At 45.1% G+C, this 17539-nt stretch overlaps 1 protein-coding gene across 1 annotated transcript; it reads right to left on the bottom strand.

Moving 5' to 3' along the window:
* Positions 1-10789: 10789 nt before the first annotated feature.
* Positions 10790-14710, bottom strand: LOC126992039 (uncharacterized). Its single transcript, XM_050850709.1, has 3 exons — positions 14543-14710; positions 13602-13678; positions 10790-10946 (listed from the first exon to the last, which is right to left on the bottom strand). Exons 1-3 carry the CDS (start codon positions 14684-14686, stop codon positions 10790-10792), a joined length of 378 nt encoding a protein of 125 aa, XP_050706666.1. The 5' UTR covers positions 14687-14710.
* Between the last annotated feature and the right edge of the window lie 2829 nt (positions 14711-17539).

Genomic DNA, 17539 nt, shown 5'->3' with positions numbered 1-17539 from the left:
GTGACCCTGAACATTGTTGTGTTTACGTCGCGCTACAACAACAACAAACACCACGCCAGCATCTTTCCAGCCACTTTACCATGAATCGGAAGGATATTAAGGATTTAGAAGATTGTGCTGCTGCATTGAACATAATGAATCATGTGCTACGACTGCAGAAACGCCAGAAGAGGCATTGGGGACACCCATGGCTAGTTTGTTAAACTCTGTTTATACCTCACGCCAGGCAGAGACTCCACCCCGGGCGGGGCCGGGGCCGGGGCCGGGGTTGCCAGATTCTTTTGACGATAAGTAGCCTACTCACACATCAAAAAGAAGCGGATTTCAACATGAAGTAGCCCAATACATTTCAGAATTACTCAAAATTTAAGTAAAAGCAGTGGATTAAAAAGTTAAGTAGCGCATAGCCTTCATAAGTCGCCCAATCCGCTACTTTTCGCCCAATCTGGCAACCCCATGGCCCCGGCACGGGCCTCCAATGCTGCGCGCTGATTGGCTACGTTCCACTTTATCCTGGCGTTCCATTTTATCCCGGGAGGCGGTGACCCACCATACAGTCAGTTGAGTGTTATAAATAACTTTACACAGTGGGCAAATAAATCACAAACGCATGCATGCACATGTACGTCGTTTTTTTTTTTAGTTTTACCGTTGACAATTTGAGTAAATATGTACGATGATTGAGTTTCAATTTACATTTGAATGTCATTTGACCCCATTTCCTCCCAACCAGTCTGACGTCACATCTGTTGTCCATTCTTCCCAACCCGCCAGATCTTGTTGGTTGTTGTTCGTTTTGCCCAACAGCCAACAAAAACGACTAACATGTTGGGCGAAATTTGCCCTGTGTGACGCCAGCTTTACACAATGAAGCTAACAAGTTATGCCAAGATGGTGGTGTTAGCCAAGCACCCTGCCAGGTTGTTGCACAGGGTGTTTGGTTGGCGGCAGGGGGGGTTGGGGGGGGGGCAGTGTAAGTAAACAAAGGACACTTAGTTACGTGAGTCACCAGTGTCACCTGTGCTGCATCTTCTTACCTTCTGGGAATGGTTGATTGTAGAGGAATTTTTACCTTGCTGCTCATGTAAGTAGTAAAGGAGTGAGATCCTAGAGCAGTCACCCTGCTGAGGCATAAGTTCCATGCAACTAAACTTCAAGCAGAGAGGAAAGACAGATGTTAGCCAGGCAGGATGTCAGTGTGGAAGCACACTTTTTGAGGACAGCTGGAGGACCATACGGCCTCGATAGATTCAGGCAGAGGGAGCATAAAAACACCTCATTAACACCTCATCTCTTCCATACCAGGAAGTGGCGTTGGCCACCTGGAAGAGCACAGCACCAGGAGACAGCACTCAACTGTGTCCCATTGGCCATAACTGGTGCCCGTGGTGAAGTGGGTGTCTCAGGCGGGTGCTGGGCTCAGTACTTACCCTGTTCTCACAGCCACTGACTTAAGGACTCCCTGCTGCATCCCTCGCCTCGCCTGTATGCTTGGTCTTGTGTGTGGTGGTGAGGAACTTTACTGCCAAAGTGTCCAGGACCAGCAGGAGGGTTCTGTCACTGGTGTGAGAATCAGGGGTGATCAGAAGAACCACCACCTTGCTGCTGGCATCTTTTATAAAGGAAAAGGAAAGTTTTTAAGTGTGAGAATATTTGAGAGCAAGAGCAAGCTGACTATATGCAGCTTGCACACACTGGTGAAGGAAACTACGTGGTAAGAGTGTGGGAAAAGACTCCCTGTGAAAGATGACCTCAACAGACACACCCACACCTGCTGAGGAAATGAGTCATGAATGTTATGAGTGTGGCAAAAGGTTCAGTAAGAAGAGTAACCTCAATAAACACATCCTTACACACACTGGTGAAAGAAATCATGCATGTGAAGTTTGTGGAAAGAGATTTACTATGAAGGACACCCTCAACAGACATGCCCTGACACACACTGGTGAAAGAAATCATGCATGTGAAGATTTACTGAAAAAGGTTCCCTCAACAACCACTTCCTAACACACACGGGTGAAAGAAATCATGAGTGCGGGTTTTGTGGCAAAAGATTCAGACTGAAGGGTGCTCTCAGCAGACATGTTCTCAGACACACTGGTGAGATAAATTATGAATGTGAAGTTTGTGGGAAAGCATTTTCTGAGAAGGTAACCCTGATCAAACACTCCCTTATTTACGGTGAAAAAAAACGTGAATGTGAAGTCTAATTAAAGAAACGCACTAGAAAACGAACCCCCAGAAAATGTGTCAAGCGTTTGGCAAAGACAAAACAACCTTGACTTTGGGCCAGTTTACAGCCCAGTGCAGCAAGTGTGTGAGCTCCCCAACCTAACACAGAATACGACAAAAACTCCTTGTGGCTCTAGTGCTTGGTGTTGATGTGATAAGGAGGGAATTTTAGGAACCCACACAGGAAATAACTATAACAGTCTCTGGTACTGAGTAGAAATAATGGATCATTGTGGTGAATATGGTTTATTTTGGGGGTAACAATGACCCTGTGTTGAACTGGTCCTAGTATGTTTTCTTCAAGCTAGTGTATATATATTTTTTGTTGCTGGTATAGGTCCTGATGTGTACTTTCTGATTATGCATGAAGGTTAGTATCTTTGAGAGTATGCCCGTGCTCCATGGTACAGGACAGAACGATTTTGCCTCGCCCAAAATGTTTTTCACACACATTAAGAAGGAAGGACACACAGCAGCTTCTTATAACCTGCCTGTGACACCCATTACGCATTCCAACGTGATGTTAGTTTTTTTTTTTTTTCATAGATAGGTGTTTGATTTTCTTATTGTTATGCATAGCAAAGGTATGAATGATAGGATGAAGATAGTAATGCACAATTATGACCCTGGTTGTCCATGCAGCGCCCCTAGCCCCACAGCGTTCACCTGTGGCTGTACACACACACTCATCAGAACCAAGAAATACTATTGTCAAACCATTTATAATAATTTGTTTAGGTGTTCGGTTCCGCAGGTACTTTCCTCCCCTCTGCTCCGTCACACAGTCCAACACCTATCCCTTCCTCTCATATGTTACCTATAGCAAACATATGAGGGGGAAAAATAGGTGTTGGAACTGTGTGGCAGAGCAGAGGGGACGAAAGGACCCTCGGAATTAGGCAGATTCATTGCCCACACTTGCCCCAACATCAGTGGCTGTACACACACACTCATCAGAACCAAAATATGTTCAGCAGTCATTGCCCACACTTGCCCTTATCCTGATGGTCGCTGGTTCCTCTTGGTATGTATAATCCTGAAGCTCTATCCCATGACAGGACCTCCACCCCCAGCTGTGCCTTGGCCCCCAACACTCACCACCACCACTTGTGTAGCCTGGCCGCCTGCTGCACCCACTTCACCACCACACCGTGTACCTGTAATAGTTCCATCCACACCTCCACCCTCGTCGTCATTACCATGCACCACTCTGCTCATTCCTTTGCTGCCTCGTACACTTGTCCAATCTTCTGTTAACTGTTCCCTATTGTGTTTCATTTTACTGTTAACGTGCCCATCGGAAAGTTTGGGTTCTCTAGAATATTCCTCTCAATTCCTTTCTCCCTCTGTAAATTCTTACAATGCCATTTCTTGCAGTTCTGTGTTCTTCTCCGCTCTGTTGTTTCCTCTTCACCCCATACTTCACATTCATGAGTTCTTTCATCAGCATGTTGAGGTATTTCTTCACTTTGCATTGTTTTCCACAAGCTGTCATTCATGAACTCTTTCACCAGTGTGGGTCAGGGCATGTCTGTTGAGGGTGTTCTTCATAGTAAATCTCTTTCCACGAACTTCACACTCATGATTTCTTTCACTTTTTTTGTTTTAGTTTACTTTTTCAGTCTTGATTATGGGTGATGGGGCACTCTGCCAAGTGCCTAACAATCACCCACTTTTTAGAGCTTACCAGTGTGTGTGAGGATGTGTTTACTGAAGTTACTCTTCCTACTGAACCTTTGGCCACACTCACAACATTCATGACTCATTTCAAAGGTGTGGCTGTATTTGTTGAGTCATCCTTCATACGTAGTCTTTTTTCCACACTCTTGGCATTCATAATTTCCATCACCAGTGTGTGGAGGTGGTGAGTGAGTGAAGTGATGCACACCCTGGTGTATATGTTCCTGTTAGTTAATTAGTGCAAGGCTGTGTCTAGTGATCTCGTTCTAGTCTCAAATCTTCTCACACTCAAATTTGCCCTTTCCTCTATGGCTGGAGGTGCCAGCATCAGGAAGGTGGTGGTGACTCTTCTGGCCACCCCTGGTCCTCATACTTGTGGCAGCCTGCCCCTGCTGCTCCTGGCCACTCAGGCTGCTGCCTCCTTAAAATTTACATTCATGCTTTGCTCCATGCGGCATAATTTTTCTTAGCTGTCCCCAGACACTCACTGCATTCTTGTCTGCCGGCCCCTCACATGCACCACTTGTCCAAGGCCAAGACTCCTCACCCAGGAGTTGAATCCCTCTAAATCTTACAGGACTTGTTTGTGAGTCAATGCGCCCATGCTCTCGTTGATCATCGCTGCCATTAACACGTGCCCTGCGACGGGACCCACTGGTGGGTCATCATTTGTGTGTGTGTGTGTGTGTGTGTGTTGCAGCACAACCAAGTGGTGGGTCACACAACATTTTCATGTCATGCTTTCTTAGTAATATAAATAGGAATAGGATTGTAAGGCAAAACTACAATATCAGTAGGTGTAGGAAGCCATAATAAAAATTGAGATAAATAATAATAATAGATTTATTTGATGATTTCTTTTCTAAAAACTTAATGAAAAATAATTCTCCCTTCAAATTTTTCTAATACAGATATGGAAGAAATGTTTGACCTTTGATTATTTTCCTTAACCCGTTCGCGCCGGATGTTCAAAAAGCCCGCCTGGCTGATATACAGCGTGCTCGGCCGCGCGGGAAACCTGAGCCGGCATGTATCTGCTTGTCGCCTCCGTATATTATGCTGCTGAAAGCCCTCATTACATGTATCCCGTATTTGCAAAGCAGCATACACGACGAGTCAACATATACCTGCTATGCATAATATAAATTGCGTCAACGCGAAAAAAAAAAAAAAAGCGAAATAAAGAAAGGGGAGAAAGGGGCAAGGGGGAAAGAAATAGAGAAAGCAGATGATTGTGTAGAGGAGGAAGAATGTCGAGAAATTATCAGCGAGAGAGAGAGAGAGAGAGAGAGAGAGAGAGAGAGAGAGAGAGAGAGAGAGAGAGAGAGAGAGAGAGAGAGAGGTGGGCGAGACGTGATGGTGTCGGTGCCACCGTTGCCAGATTATCATACTCGTAGCCTCGTATTTACGGGTTTCTGAGCCATAACTATTGCCAAAACACACCAATAATTAACCATTCTAATGATAACTGTATATGAAGGCAATTATTGGGGTCGAGGAGGCAGATTTTTGGGTCGGAAGTTGGCAGACAGGAGGCCGAGTACGACAATCTGGCAACGTTGGTCGGTGCCTCGGTGTCTGAGAGAGAGATTTACATAGATTTACATAGAAAATCAGACCACACAGACCCCATGGTCCAGACTTGGTGGTCTGTCCTTAAACCTAAGTGATTTTACATTAATCAGAAGACTCCAAAACGTTGCATTTCTACTCTAGTTGATATTACGTTGAAGGAAGTGACGGTCGAGCCTATTTTTGAAGGAGTCAATCGTGTTGCACTGGACCACTGATGGTGGAAGCTTATTCCATTCTCGCACTACAACGTTGGTGAAGAAAAATTTGGTGCAGTCTGAATTTACTTGTCTACATCTGAGTTTTACGCCATTGTTCCTCGTGCGCAAAGTGTCATCGATCAGAAACAATGTTGATCTGTCTACATTCGTGAAACCATTAAGTATTTTAAAATATTCGATCAGTTTTCCTCGGAGGCGACGTTTCTCAAGAGAGAACATGTTAAGGGTAGAAAGCCTTTCTTCGAAGGATTTGTTGCGCAAGGAAGGGATCATTTTCGTTGCCCGACGCTGAACACCTTCTAATTTAGCAATATCCTTTGCATGGTGGGGAGACCAAAACTGTACCGCATATTCCAAGCGGGGTCTGACTAAACTGTTGTAGAGCGGGAGTATTACATCTTTATTCTTGAATACAAAGTTTCTTTTAATGAAGCCCAACATTCTGTTCGCTTTATTTGCTGCATCGATGCATTGCTGTGAGAATTTGAGGTTTGACGCGATTTTGACCCCCAAGTCCTTGACGCATTGAACGCTTTTGAGTTTAACGCCGCGCATTTCGTAATCGAACTTCTTATTCCTCGTTCCAACTTGAAGGACCTGGCACTTGTCTACGTTAAAGGGCATCTCCCATCTATCCGACCAAGCTGAAATTTTGTGCAAATCCTCTTGGAGGCTTTGCCTGTCTTCGTCAGTGAGAACCGAGTTACCAATCTTTGTGTCGTCTGCAAATTTACTAATGCGGTTATTGAGTCCAACATCCACGTCGTTGATGTAAATAATGAAGAGCACTGGGCCAAGAACCGAACCCTGAGGGACTCCACTAGTGACCGGCGCCCACTCTGAGTTAAATCCGTCAATCACTACTCTTTGTTGTCTGTTGCTCAACCAATTCGCGATCCATTGGTTTACTTGACCGTCAATACCTATTTGCTTTAATTTGTAAAGTAATTTATGATGCGGGACTTTATCAAACGCTTTCTGGAAATCAAGATAGACTACGTCCAGTGATTTGGTTACGTCATAAACAGTGAAGAGGTCGTTATAAAAGGTTAATAGGTTTGATAGGCAGGATCTTTTGTTTCGGAAGCCATGTTGTGAGTCCCCAATTGTTAATGAGTGGCTTTCAAGGTAACTCACAATTTTGTCTCTAATTATGCTCTCAAGTAGCTTACCTACAACCGAAGTTAGACTAATGGGCCTGTAATTACCTGGTACTTTTTTGTCTCCTTTCTTAAAAATCGGTGTCACGTTAGCCTTTTTCCAATCTGAAGGGACGATGCCTTGTCGCAAGGACATATTGAATACGGTTGTGAGGGAGGAGAGTATTTCGCTCTTTGTTTCTTTCAGCAGAGTTGGATATACTTTGTCAGGTCCAGGACTTTTATTTGTTTTAAGTGATTTGAGGGCTTTGAGGACTTCATCGGGTTTTATTTCAAAGTTAGACAATGCATGCTCGGGATTTACATTAGTACTGGTGTTGGTGGTGGTGGTGGGAGGACTGTTATTATTAAACACCGAGGAAAAGTAATTATTTAAAAGGTTTGCAACGTGTTGGCTGTCAGTCACTAGTGCACCGTCGCGAGAGAGAGAGAGAGAGAGAGAGAGAGAGAGAGAGAGAGAGAGAGAGAGAGAGAGAGAGAGAGAGAGAGAGAGAGAGAGCCAATGAGACTTCCTAATTTTAGACACAAGGCGGGAAGAAGGCGGTGCATACTGTAGCTCATTTTTTGTGATTAGTGGGAACAAGGATGGTGGGAGGAGCAATAGGATTTCAAGGACAGCATACGGCGTCTTTACTTAGTAACCAACACAAAGTACGGGACAACTCAATAGAAGAAGAAACAGAATAGAAATATGACGCCTACGTAGACGTCATCGTATATGCTACTGGGGCTTCATGACGCCTACGTAGGCGTCATCGTATTGAAAGGGTTAAAGATATGCTTTCTGAAGTGAAATTTTGTTTATTTTTCATAACATTCCTCATACAGTCAAGCCCTGGGAGCTGGGGCTGCGAAATGTTTATGAATGTGCCCCCTTTTTCTTTTAATCAATGGTATAGTAGGAAGAGGAAGTGGGTTAGTGGTAAAGGTACAGGTGGGGATATAAGTAAGACAGTAGGAGTGTACAGTTGTATGGTGAAGATTCGTTGGTTGTTGGCCTGCCGCCAAGAAGCTGTGTGACTGATGTACAGACACGGAGACATGATGGCAAGGAGGTGACGGACAGACCAGACCATAATCCTGTGCAACTATGACTCAGGGCAGAGGCTAAGCTCCATATTCTTAACCCATCCGCTGCGATTGGCATGGGTTTCGCTTTCACTGGTAGCCTGGTAACATACACTCCCAGGTCTTTCTCTGCCTCTGTGGTGGATAGTGGAGTGTTTCCCATGTGATATTGGTATGCTGGATATCCCTTCACTGGTAGCCTGGTAACATACACTCCCAGGTCTTTCTCTGCCTCTGTGGTGGATAGTGGAGTGTTTCCCATGTGGTATTGGTATGCTGGATATCCCTTCACTGGTAGCCTGGTAACATACACCCCAGGTCTTTCTCTGCCTCTGTGGTGGATAGTGGAGTGTTTCCCATGTGATATTGGTATGCTGGATATCCCTTCATTGGTAGCCTGGTAATATATACTCCCAGGTCTTTCTCTGCCTCTGTGGTGGATAGTGGAGTGTTTCCCATGTGGTATTGGTGTGCTGGATATCCCTTCACTGGTAGCCTGGTAACATACACTCCCAGGTCTTTCTCTGCCTCTGTGGTGGATAGTGGAGTGTTTCCCATGTGATATTGGTATGCTGGATATCCCTTCACTGGTAGCCTGGTAACATACACTCCCAGGTCTTTCTCTGCCTCTGTGGTGGATAGTGGAGTGTTTCCCATGTGATATTGGTATGCTGGATATCCCTTCACTGGTAGCCTGGTAACATACCTCCCAGGTCTTTCTCTGCCTCTGTGGTGGATAGTGGAGTGTTTCCCATGTGATATTGGTATGCTGGATATCCCTTCACTGGTAGCCTGGAAACTTATAGACCCAGGTCTTTCTCTGCCTCTGTGGTGGATAGTGGAGTGTTTCCCATGTGATATTGGTATGCTGGATATCCCTTCACTGGTAGCCTGGTAACATACACTCCCAGGTCTTTCTCTGCCTCTGTGGTGGATAGTGGAGTGTTTCCCATGTGGTATTGGTGTGCTGGATATCCCTTCACTGGTAGCCTGGTAACATACACTCCCAGGTCTTTCTCTGCCTCTGTGGTGGATAGTGGAGTGTTTCCCATGTAGTATTGGTGTGCTGGATATCCCTTCATTGGTAGCCTGGTAATATATACTCCCAGGTCTTTCTCTTCCTCTGTGGTGGATAGTGGAGTGTTTCCCATGTGGTATTGGTGTGTTGGATGTCCCTTCACTGGTATCCTGATAACATTCACTCCCAGGTCTTTCCCTTCCTCTGTGGTGAATAGTGGAGTGTTCCTCATGTGGTACTGGTGTGCTGGATATCCCTTCACTGGTAGCCTGGTAACATACACTCCCAGGTCATTCTCTGCGTCTGTGGTGGATAGTGGAGTGTTTCCCATGCGGTATTGGGGTGCTGGATTTCCCCTCCCAAGGTGCAGGATTTTACATTTTTCTTCACTGAATTGTAGCAGCCACTTATTGCTCCACTCATGTAGCTTGGTGATGTATTCTGGTAGGAAGTCTGCATCCAAGGGGTTAAGAGTAAGTGAAACGAAAGAAAACATTATATCTATTGCTCTTGTGTGTGTGTGTGTGTGTGTGTGTGAGAGAGAGAGAGAGAGAGAGAGAGAGAGAGAGAGAGAGAGAGAGAGAGAGAGAGAGAGAGATTTACATAGATTTACATAGAAAATCAGACCATACAGACCCCATGGTCCAGACTAGGTGGTCTGTCCTTAAACTTAAGTGATTTTACATTAATCAGCAGGCTCCAAAACGTTGCATTTCAACTCTAGTTGATATTAAGTTGAAGGAAGTGACGGTCGAGCTTGTTTTTGAAGGAGTCAATCATGTTACACTGGAGGGGAAGGCAGAGAGAGAGAGAGAGCGAGAGAATGGAGGAAAATAGCAAAATACAGAAGAAGAGGAGGAAGAATATGGTCAGGGAATGCCGGGAGGAATTTATATAAAGAGAAGAAGAAAATGAAGACTTGAGTTTATTCCTCCTCCCACGCCTCTCACTCCTCTCATGTTCCTCGTTTTTCTTATTCTTTCCTCTTCCTCTTCTACTTTTTCATACATCATCCCTTGTAGTTCAGTTTCTTTCACTTCATACCTTCTCCTTGCCTTCCCCTCCCTTCCATCCCCTTCCCTTCCCATCCATCTGCTTCCCTCACCTTCCCTTCCCTTCCATTGCCTTTCCTTCCCTCACCTTCCCTTCCCTTCCCTTCCATTGCCTTTCCTTTCCTTCCCTTAACTCCCCATCCTTCCCTTTCCCTTCCCATACCTTACCTACCCTTTCCTTCCCTTCCATCATCTTCCCTTTCCTTTTCTTCCTTCTTTTACTTTCCCTTCCCTTTCATTACTTCCCCTTACCTTTTCATATTTTCCCTGCCCTTCCCTTCCCATCCTTTCCCTTACCTTCCCATCCCTCACCTCCCCTTCCCTTCCCTTTCCTTCCCTTCCCTTCCCTTACTATCCTTTCCCTTACCTTACTTTCCTTCCCCTTCCCTTGCCTTATCTTCCCTTTCCCTTGCCTCACCTTCCCTTCCCTTCCCTCACCTTCCCTTCTCTCACCTTCCCTTCCCTTCCCTTTCCTTTCCTGCCCTTTCCTGCCCTTTCCTTTGAGTTCCATCGCTTCCCTTTCCTGCCCTTCCCTTACTATCCTTGCCTTCCCATCCCTCACCTTCCCTTTCCCTTCCAATACCTTCCCTTCCCTTCCATCACCTTCTCTTCCCTTCCCTTTCCTTCCCTCACCTTCCCTTCCCTTCCTTTCCCTTTCACTCCCTTATCATCCCTCACCTCCCCTTACTTTCCCTTCCCTTTCCCTACCCTTCCCTTCCCTTCCCTTCCCTTCCCTTCCCTTACATGCCTCAACAAACAGCCAAGACCTCAGGTAAACACACACACTCACTTCATATCTGAGGTGTCGGTGTGTGTGCGGAGCGGCTGGGCAGAGGACAGCGCTCCCGCCCTCCTCTTCTTGTACAGCAGGAAGGCGGTGAGGCCGAAGACGATGGTGGCCAGGCAGCTGAGGGAGGCGGCGACAATGAAGGCGACACCCGCGCTGGAACGGGAGGAAGAGGCGGTGAGGAGCAGGAAAAGGAGAAATATGCAAGATGTGTAAGACTATAGAGAAAAGAAGGAGAGGAAGAAGAGGAAAGAACAAGCCGATGGAAAACAAAGAAGAAAAGCAAGATGTGAAACTAGGAAGGAAAAAAGAAGAAACAACATTAGGGAAAACAAGGAAGAAAAGGAGAGAGAAGCCAGATATAAAACTAGGAATAAAGGAAGAGGAAGAAAGAATAGGGAGAACACGTCAATGGAAAACAAGGAAGAAGAAGAAGAAGAGGGAAGGAAGAAAGCAAGGAAAGGAGGGAAGGAAGGAGAGGAAAGAAATGAAGGAAGAGAGAAGAGGACAGGAGAGAGAGAGAGAGAGAGAGAGAGAGAGAGAGAGAGAGAGAGAGAGAGAGAGAGAGAGAGAGAGAGAGAGAGAGAGAGAGACTTCGACAGGGTTTGGCACCAAGACCTCATCGCCGAGCTGAAGAGTCTAGGTGTGCGAGGCGCCCTCCTGCAACACATTGGGGACTACCTCCATGACAGGGCATTACAGTTGGCGATTATCGGCCACACCTCAAGCCAGCACCCCATCAATGCAAGCGTGCCCCAGGGCAGCGTACTCAGGCCTCTACTGTGGAATGTTTATTTCAATGACATTCTCCAGCTCATCCCAGAGGCCCAGGCGTACGCTGACGACTGTACCCTTGCCTTCACCAGCGACAGACAGGACTGGCAAGGCACAGTTTGTCGTATCAACATGGCACTCAACAAAATTGTCGCCTGGAGCAGTTGCTGGCAAGTCACCCTGGCCCCTGACAAAACCCAAGCAATGGTTATATCCCGCAGGCGAGACATCAACAATCTAGCCGTGCCGGGGATACAACTGGAGGGGAAAACGCTACCTCTTCAAGACTCCATCTCCATTCTCGGAGTGGAGTTCGACGCGGGACTCTCCTTCACTAACCATGCCAAGAAAATAACAAAAAATGCAGCATGGAAACTCAGCTGTGTACGGCGCATCTCCCATATACTTGACGCCATAGGGGCTGAGGTGCTCTACAAGGCACAAGTACGTCCCCTCATGGAGTACTCCCCTCTCACCTGGTCCTCCTGCCCTCCATCCTACCTTGCAACGCTGGATCGTGTCCAGACCAGAGCCCAGCGTCTGATACAGCGCACAGGTCCTCAACATGCGCTTAGCTCCCTGCAACCTCTCCAGGAGCGCAGGGATGCGGCAGGCCTGTGTGTAATGTTCAAGGCACACAACCTAAACACACCCCACCTGGCAGCTCTCAAGCTCCCCGCGCCCCCAAGCCCCATACACTCCACCCGAGCAGCACCCCACAGGCAGGAACAAGTGCCTGTACCCTTCTCTAGGACAGAACACCACTTCCGCTCCTTCCAGCCCCGCTACAGCCGCCTGTGGAACCAGCTTGTTCGCCACACCGACCTCCACCATCACGCGTCTCTTCAAGACTTCAAGCGGGAGGTGAACAGCTGGCTTAGGACCTCTGGCCAGTAACTCACTGTGTGTAATCTTGTACATAGCTATAGATAGATGAAGCTTAAAACCTTCAACTTTATCACAATCTTTTGTAAACCCTGTTTAAATAAATAAGAGAGAGAGAGAGAGAGAGAGAGAGAGAGAGAGAGAGAGAGAGAGAGAGAGAGAGAGAGAGAGAGAGAGAGAGAGAGAGAAGAAAAAGAAGAAACAGCAGGATGGTCTAATACTATGGGAAGACAATGATAAAGGAAGGGAAGAAGAAAAGGAGAACAAATTGAAGTGTGTGAAAAAAAATTATGAGAAAACAAGGAAGAAAAAAGAATAGTAGTGTAAAAACTGTGAAGAAAATGAAGAAAATGAAAACAAAAAACTAGGTGATGTAAAAACTGAAGAAAATGAAGAAACATTAGAATATGCAAATAAAAAATGAGAAAGAAAATGAAGAAAAAAAAATGAAAAAAATGAAAATGAAAAAATGAAAAATGAAAATGAATGAAAATGAAAAAAAATTAAAATGAAATGAAAAAAATGAAAATGAAAAAATGAAAATAAAAAAATGAAAAAAAAACTGAAAATGAAAAAGAAGAAAATGGAGAAAAATATAACAAAACTAGGTGATGTAAAAACTGAAGAAAATGAAGAAAATGAAAACAAGACTATGAAGAAAAGTAAGAAGAAAATGAGAACAAATGGAAGCATGTGAAGAAAATGATGACAAAACGAGGAAGAAAACAAAGGAAGAAAATGAGAACATGTGGAAGAAAAGAAGAAAAATTATAACAATTAAAACTAGGGAGAAAAATAAAGAACATTAAGGAGAACAAGGAAGAAGAAGAAGATGGAGAGGAAGAAAAAGAAGAAGAGGAAGAAAAAGAAGAAAAGGAAGAAGAAAAAGATATAGAAGAGGAAGAAGAAGAAAAAGAAGAGGAAGAAGATAAAAAGGAGGAAGAGGAAGAAAAAGAAGAAGATCAAGGAAGAAAAAGAAGAGGAAGAAGATAAAAAATAAGAGGAATTAAATAAAAAAATAAGAGAAAGAAGAAAATAAAAAAGAAGAGGAAGAAGAAGATAAAAAAGAAGAGGAAGAAGAAGAAGACTGTCAACACTCTCCACACACACACACACACACACACACACACACACACACACACACACACTCACCCTTTACTCGCGAAGTCCGCCGCCAAACAGCCCGACACAAGCCAGAAGGCCATCCAGAGACATGTGTACACCAGCTCCTGCAAGCACACGGAAACACACACACACACACACACACACACACGTACACCATTACAAATACACCATCATTGTTATTATCATTAGTAGTTATGACATGAAGAAAGAAGAAGGGAAAGAGGAGGGGAGGAACAAAGGAAAGGAAAGAGAAAGTATAAGGGAAAGGAGATGAAAGAAAGGGAAGGAGGGAAGAGAGCTAGGAGAGGAAAAGAAAGGAGAGACAGAAAAGGGAAGAGAGGAGAGGATAAGAGGGAAGGAAGAAACATCAAAAAGAAGGAAGAAAACAACACAGACAAGGAATGAAAGAAAGGGAAAGAAAATTAAGCAAGGAGAGAAGGAATGAAGGAACAAAAGGAAGCCAGGAATGACAGAAAACAGCCCACACGTACTCCTTACCAGCATTCCCCAGGGCACGAGAGACAGCAGGGCCACAGTACTGAAGACAAGGAAGGATAGAAACGAATATAATCTGAAGCAAGGAGAGAAGAAATGAAGGAAAAAGGAAGCCAGGCATCGCAGAAAAGAACCCACCCTCTTTACCAGCATTCCCGAGGGCACGAGAGACAAGGGGGGGGGGGGGGGACACAGTATTGAAGACAAGGAAGGATAGAAAGGAGAAGAAAACGAAGCAAGGGGAGAAGAAATGAAGGCAAAAAGGAGGCCAGGAATCACAGAAAACAACACAGGCTCCAGGGAAGGAAGAAAGGAAAAGAAAGGACTGAGCTGCCTCCCTTCATGTAGAAAAAATAAAGAAAATGACAAGAAGACAAGGAATGAAAGAAAGGGAAAGAAAACGAAGCAAGGAGAGAAGATATGAAGGCAAAAAGGAAGCCAGGAATCACCGTAAACAAAGCCACCCTCCTTACCAGCATTCCACAGGGCACGTCAGTGAGGACGACCACAGCATTGACGAGGTACATCACGAACAACATGCCACTGAACCAGAAGCTGCCCATGGACGTGAAGGAGATCCAGTCCGAGGTGCCGCCGCGAGGGTGTTCCGAGACCATGACAGAGACGAACACCAGCACTGCGATGACATGTGGGGGATGGAGCGTTGATTGGGGGAACGTTGGGGTTGGGATGAGTGTGTGGGTGTAGGGATGGCTAGGGAAAGTATGGGGAGGGAAGGAAAAAAAAAGGTAAGGAAAGGAAAGAGAAGGGGAGAGGCTTAAAAGGAAGAGGGATGGCTAGGGAAAGTATGGGGAAGGAGGGAAAATAAAGGAGAGGAAAGAAAGAAAAGGAGAGGAGGGAAGGAAGGAAGGCAGAAAAAAAGGAAGAAAAAGAAAAGGAGTGAAAGGAAAGGAAAACAGAATAAAAAAGAAAAAACTGGGAAAGAAAGGAAAGGAGGGAAGGAAGGAAGAAAAGGAATGAAAGGAAAGGAAAGAAAAGGGGGAGGAGCTAATACGCCAACTTAAGCTAAACACACTCACCAGATGCAACAGATTCAGCCTTTCTTAGTATGTCTCTATAGGAAGGAGGATGGAGAGACTTATAGGGAAGGGGGAGGAGCTTAAGGAGAAAGGGGCGGGGCTTATATGGAAGGGGGAAGGGGCTTAAGGAGAAGGGGGGGGGCTTTTTGAGAAGGGGGATGGACTTAAGAAGAGTGAGGAGCTTGTTGAGAAGGGGATGGGGCTTAAGGAGAAGGGGGAGGAACTTGTTGAGAAGGTGGAGGAGCTTGTTGAGAAGGGGGCGGGACTTAAGGAGAAGGGGGAGGAGCTTAAGGAGAAGGGCAAGGAACTTGTTGAGAAGGGGGCGGGGCTTAAGGAGAAAAAGGCAATAAGAACAAAGGAGAAATAATGAAAAAAAAGGAAAAGAAAAGAATGGAGAAGAAAAAAAAGGAGGAAAAATGAAAGAAAGGAGAAGGAAATGAAACGACAATAAGGAGGAGGAGGAGGAGGAGAGGAGAAAGAAGGAAAAGGAAGGAAGAAGGAAGAAGGGAAAGGAAGGGAAAAGAAAGGAAAGGAAGCAATAGGGAAGGAGAGGAAGAAAGAATGAAATAAAAAGACCAGAGAAAGAAAGAACGAAAAAAAAAAGGAAGAATGAAAGAGAGAGAAGAAGGAAATGGAAAGAAAAACAAGGAGGAGGAGGAGGGGCTTATAGGAAAGGGGGCGGGGCTTAATCAGAAAGGGGTGGAGCCTATAAGCCAACTTAAGCTGAATGCACTCACTAGTTGGGCCAGCTTGAGTATTCCTTTATGTTTTCTGAGGTATGAGTAGTTGAAGAAGATTTTCCGCTCACCACCGCCGGCTGTGTTCTCCGGCGGTGGTGCTGTGGTGGTGGTGGTGTGGCCGCCTGGGGACATCTGCAAGGGAGGTGTGGTGGTGAGTGGCGGTGCATGGTGGTGGTGGTGGTGAGTGGTGGTGGTGGTGGTGAAGAAGTGAGTGGAGAAAGAAATGAGAGAAGTGGAGGGGAAGAAAAAAGGAAAGGAAAGAGGAGGAAATGAAGGAAGAAAGGTAAAGGAAAGAGTAGGAGGGAAGGAAGGAAGGGAGAGAGAATGATGTAAAAGAGAGAAGGAAGGAAAGAGAGGAAGAAAGAAAGAAAGAAATGAGAGAGAGAGAGAGAGAGAGAGAGAGAGAGAGAGAGAGAGAGAGAGAGAGAGAGAGAGAGAGAGAGAGAGAGAGAGAGAGAGAGAGAGAGAGAGAGAGACGAAGAAAAAAGAAGGTAAAAAGAAAGAAAGGGAGAAGTAAAGGAAAGGAAAATTAGTGGGATGAAGAGAAGGTAAAAAGGGCTGAGAGAAGAGGAGGAGAGAAGGGAGGGAGGGAATGGGAGAAGGGAGAGAGAGAGAGGATGGAAGTGATGGGATGTTGATCTTATAGCTATTAAAGACACCAAATATTTGTGTGTGTGTGTGTGTGTGTGTGTGTGTGTGTGTGTGTGTGTGTGTGTGTGTGTGTGTGTGTTCTCTCTTCCCTCCCTCCCAGTTTTTCTCAACCTCTTTCCCTCCTACTCACACCTTTCCTTTACCTGACTCTCTCTCTCTCTCTCTCTCTCTCTCTCTTCTTTTCCCCTCCCATGTCCTCCACTCCTTTCCCTTGCTTCTTCCTTTCTCACACCCTCTTATCTATAGCCTTATTTTCACTCTTACCTCTCTTCCTCCCCTCCCCCACACACACACACACACACACACACACACACAGTGTGTGTGTGTGTGTGTGTGTGTGTGTGTGTGTAATCTAATGAGGAAGGAGTAAGGGAGGAAGTGAGTGACATAGTTGGAGATAAGGATAGAGATAAGTGGATGTAAGAGTAGTAGTAATAGTAGTAGTAGTAGTAGTAGTAGTAGTAGGAGTACGTAGTAGTGCCTACTTATAACAGTAGTAGTAGTAGGAGTAGTACGTAGTACCTACTTATAATAGAAGTAGTATTAGTAGTAGGAGTAGGAGTAGGAGTAGTACGTAGTACCTACTTATAATAGTAGTAGTAGTAGTAGTAGTAGGAGGAGGAGGAGTACGTAGTAGTGCCTACTTATTACAGTAGTAGTAGTAGGAGTAGTACGTAGTACCTACTTATAATAGTAGTAGTGTCTAGTATAATAATAGTAGTATATATAGTAGTAGTAGTAGTGTATATCAGGGGTTCCCAACCTCTTTGTTCCTCTGTACCCCTTGGGCATTTTTATAGGTTCCCGTGTACCCCTAAAAATTTTGGATAAAAAACGACGAAATTGTAATATTTTAATATTATTTTATAATGAAATCTGTATGTGTAGACTGATGATATAATTTAAATAACAGTTTTGCTTACTAAAATGAGGAAATAGAAAAAAAACATGGCATTGTGCAATTTGAATGCAGATTACAACACCATGTATTGTACAGTGGTGGTTATTTTCTCAGACCCAATGTACCCCCTAAAAAGTG

Source organism: Eriocheir sinensis, unplaced genomic scaffold, assembly GCF_024679095.1.
Source record: "Eriocheir sinensis breed Jianghai 21 unplaced genomic scaffold, ASM2467909v1 Scaffold388, whole genome shotgun sequence".
Classification (NCBI taxonomy): domain Eukaryota; kingdom Metazoa; phylum Arthropoda; class Malacostraca; order Decapoda; family Varunidae; genus Eriocheir; species Eriocheir sinensis.
The sequence above is the reverse complement of the archived record's forward strand: the minus strand, read 5'-3'. Positions and strand labels throughout refer to the sequence as shown.

What these genes read in the sequence shown, in the direction of transcription:
- LOC126992039 (XM_050850709.1), bottom strand. Translation starts at nt 14,686, where the DNA reads ATGGTCTCGGAACACCCTCGCGGCGGCACCTCGGACTGGATCTCCTTC. An exon ending in ACGTGCCCTGTGGAATGCTG is followed by an intron (nt 13,679 to 14,542) that starts GTAAGGAGGGTG and finishes GTGTGCTTGCAG; the next exon opens with GAGCTGGTGTACACATGTCT. An exon ending in GCGGACTTCGCGAGTAAAGG is followed by an intron (nt 10,947 to 13,601) that starts GTGAGTGTGTGT and finishes CTCCCGTTCCAG; the next exon opens with CGCGGGTGTCGCCTTCATTG.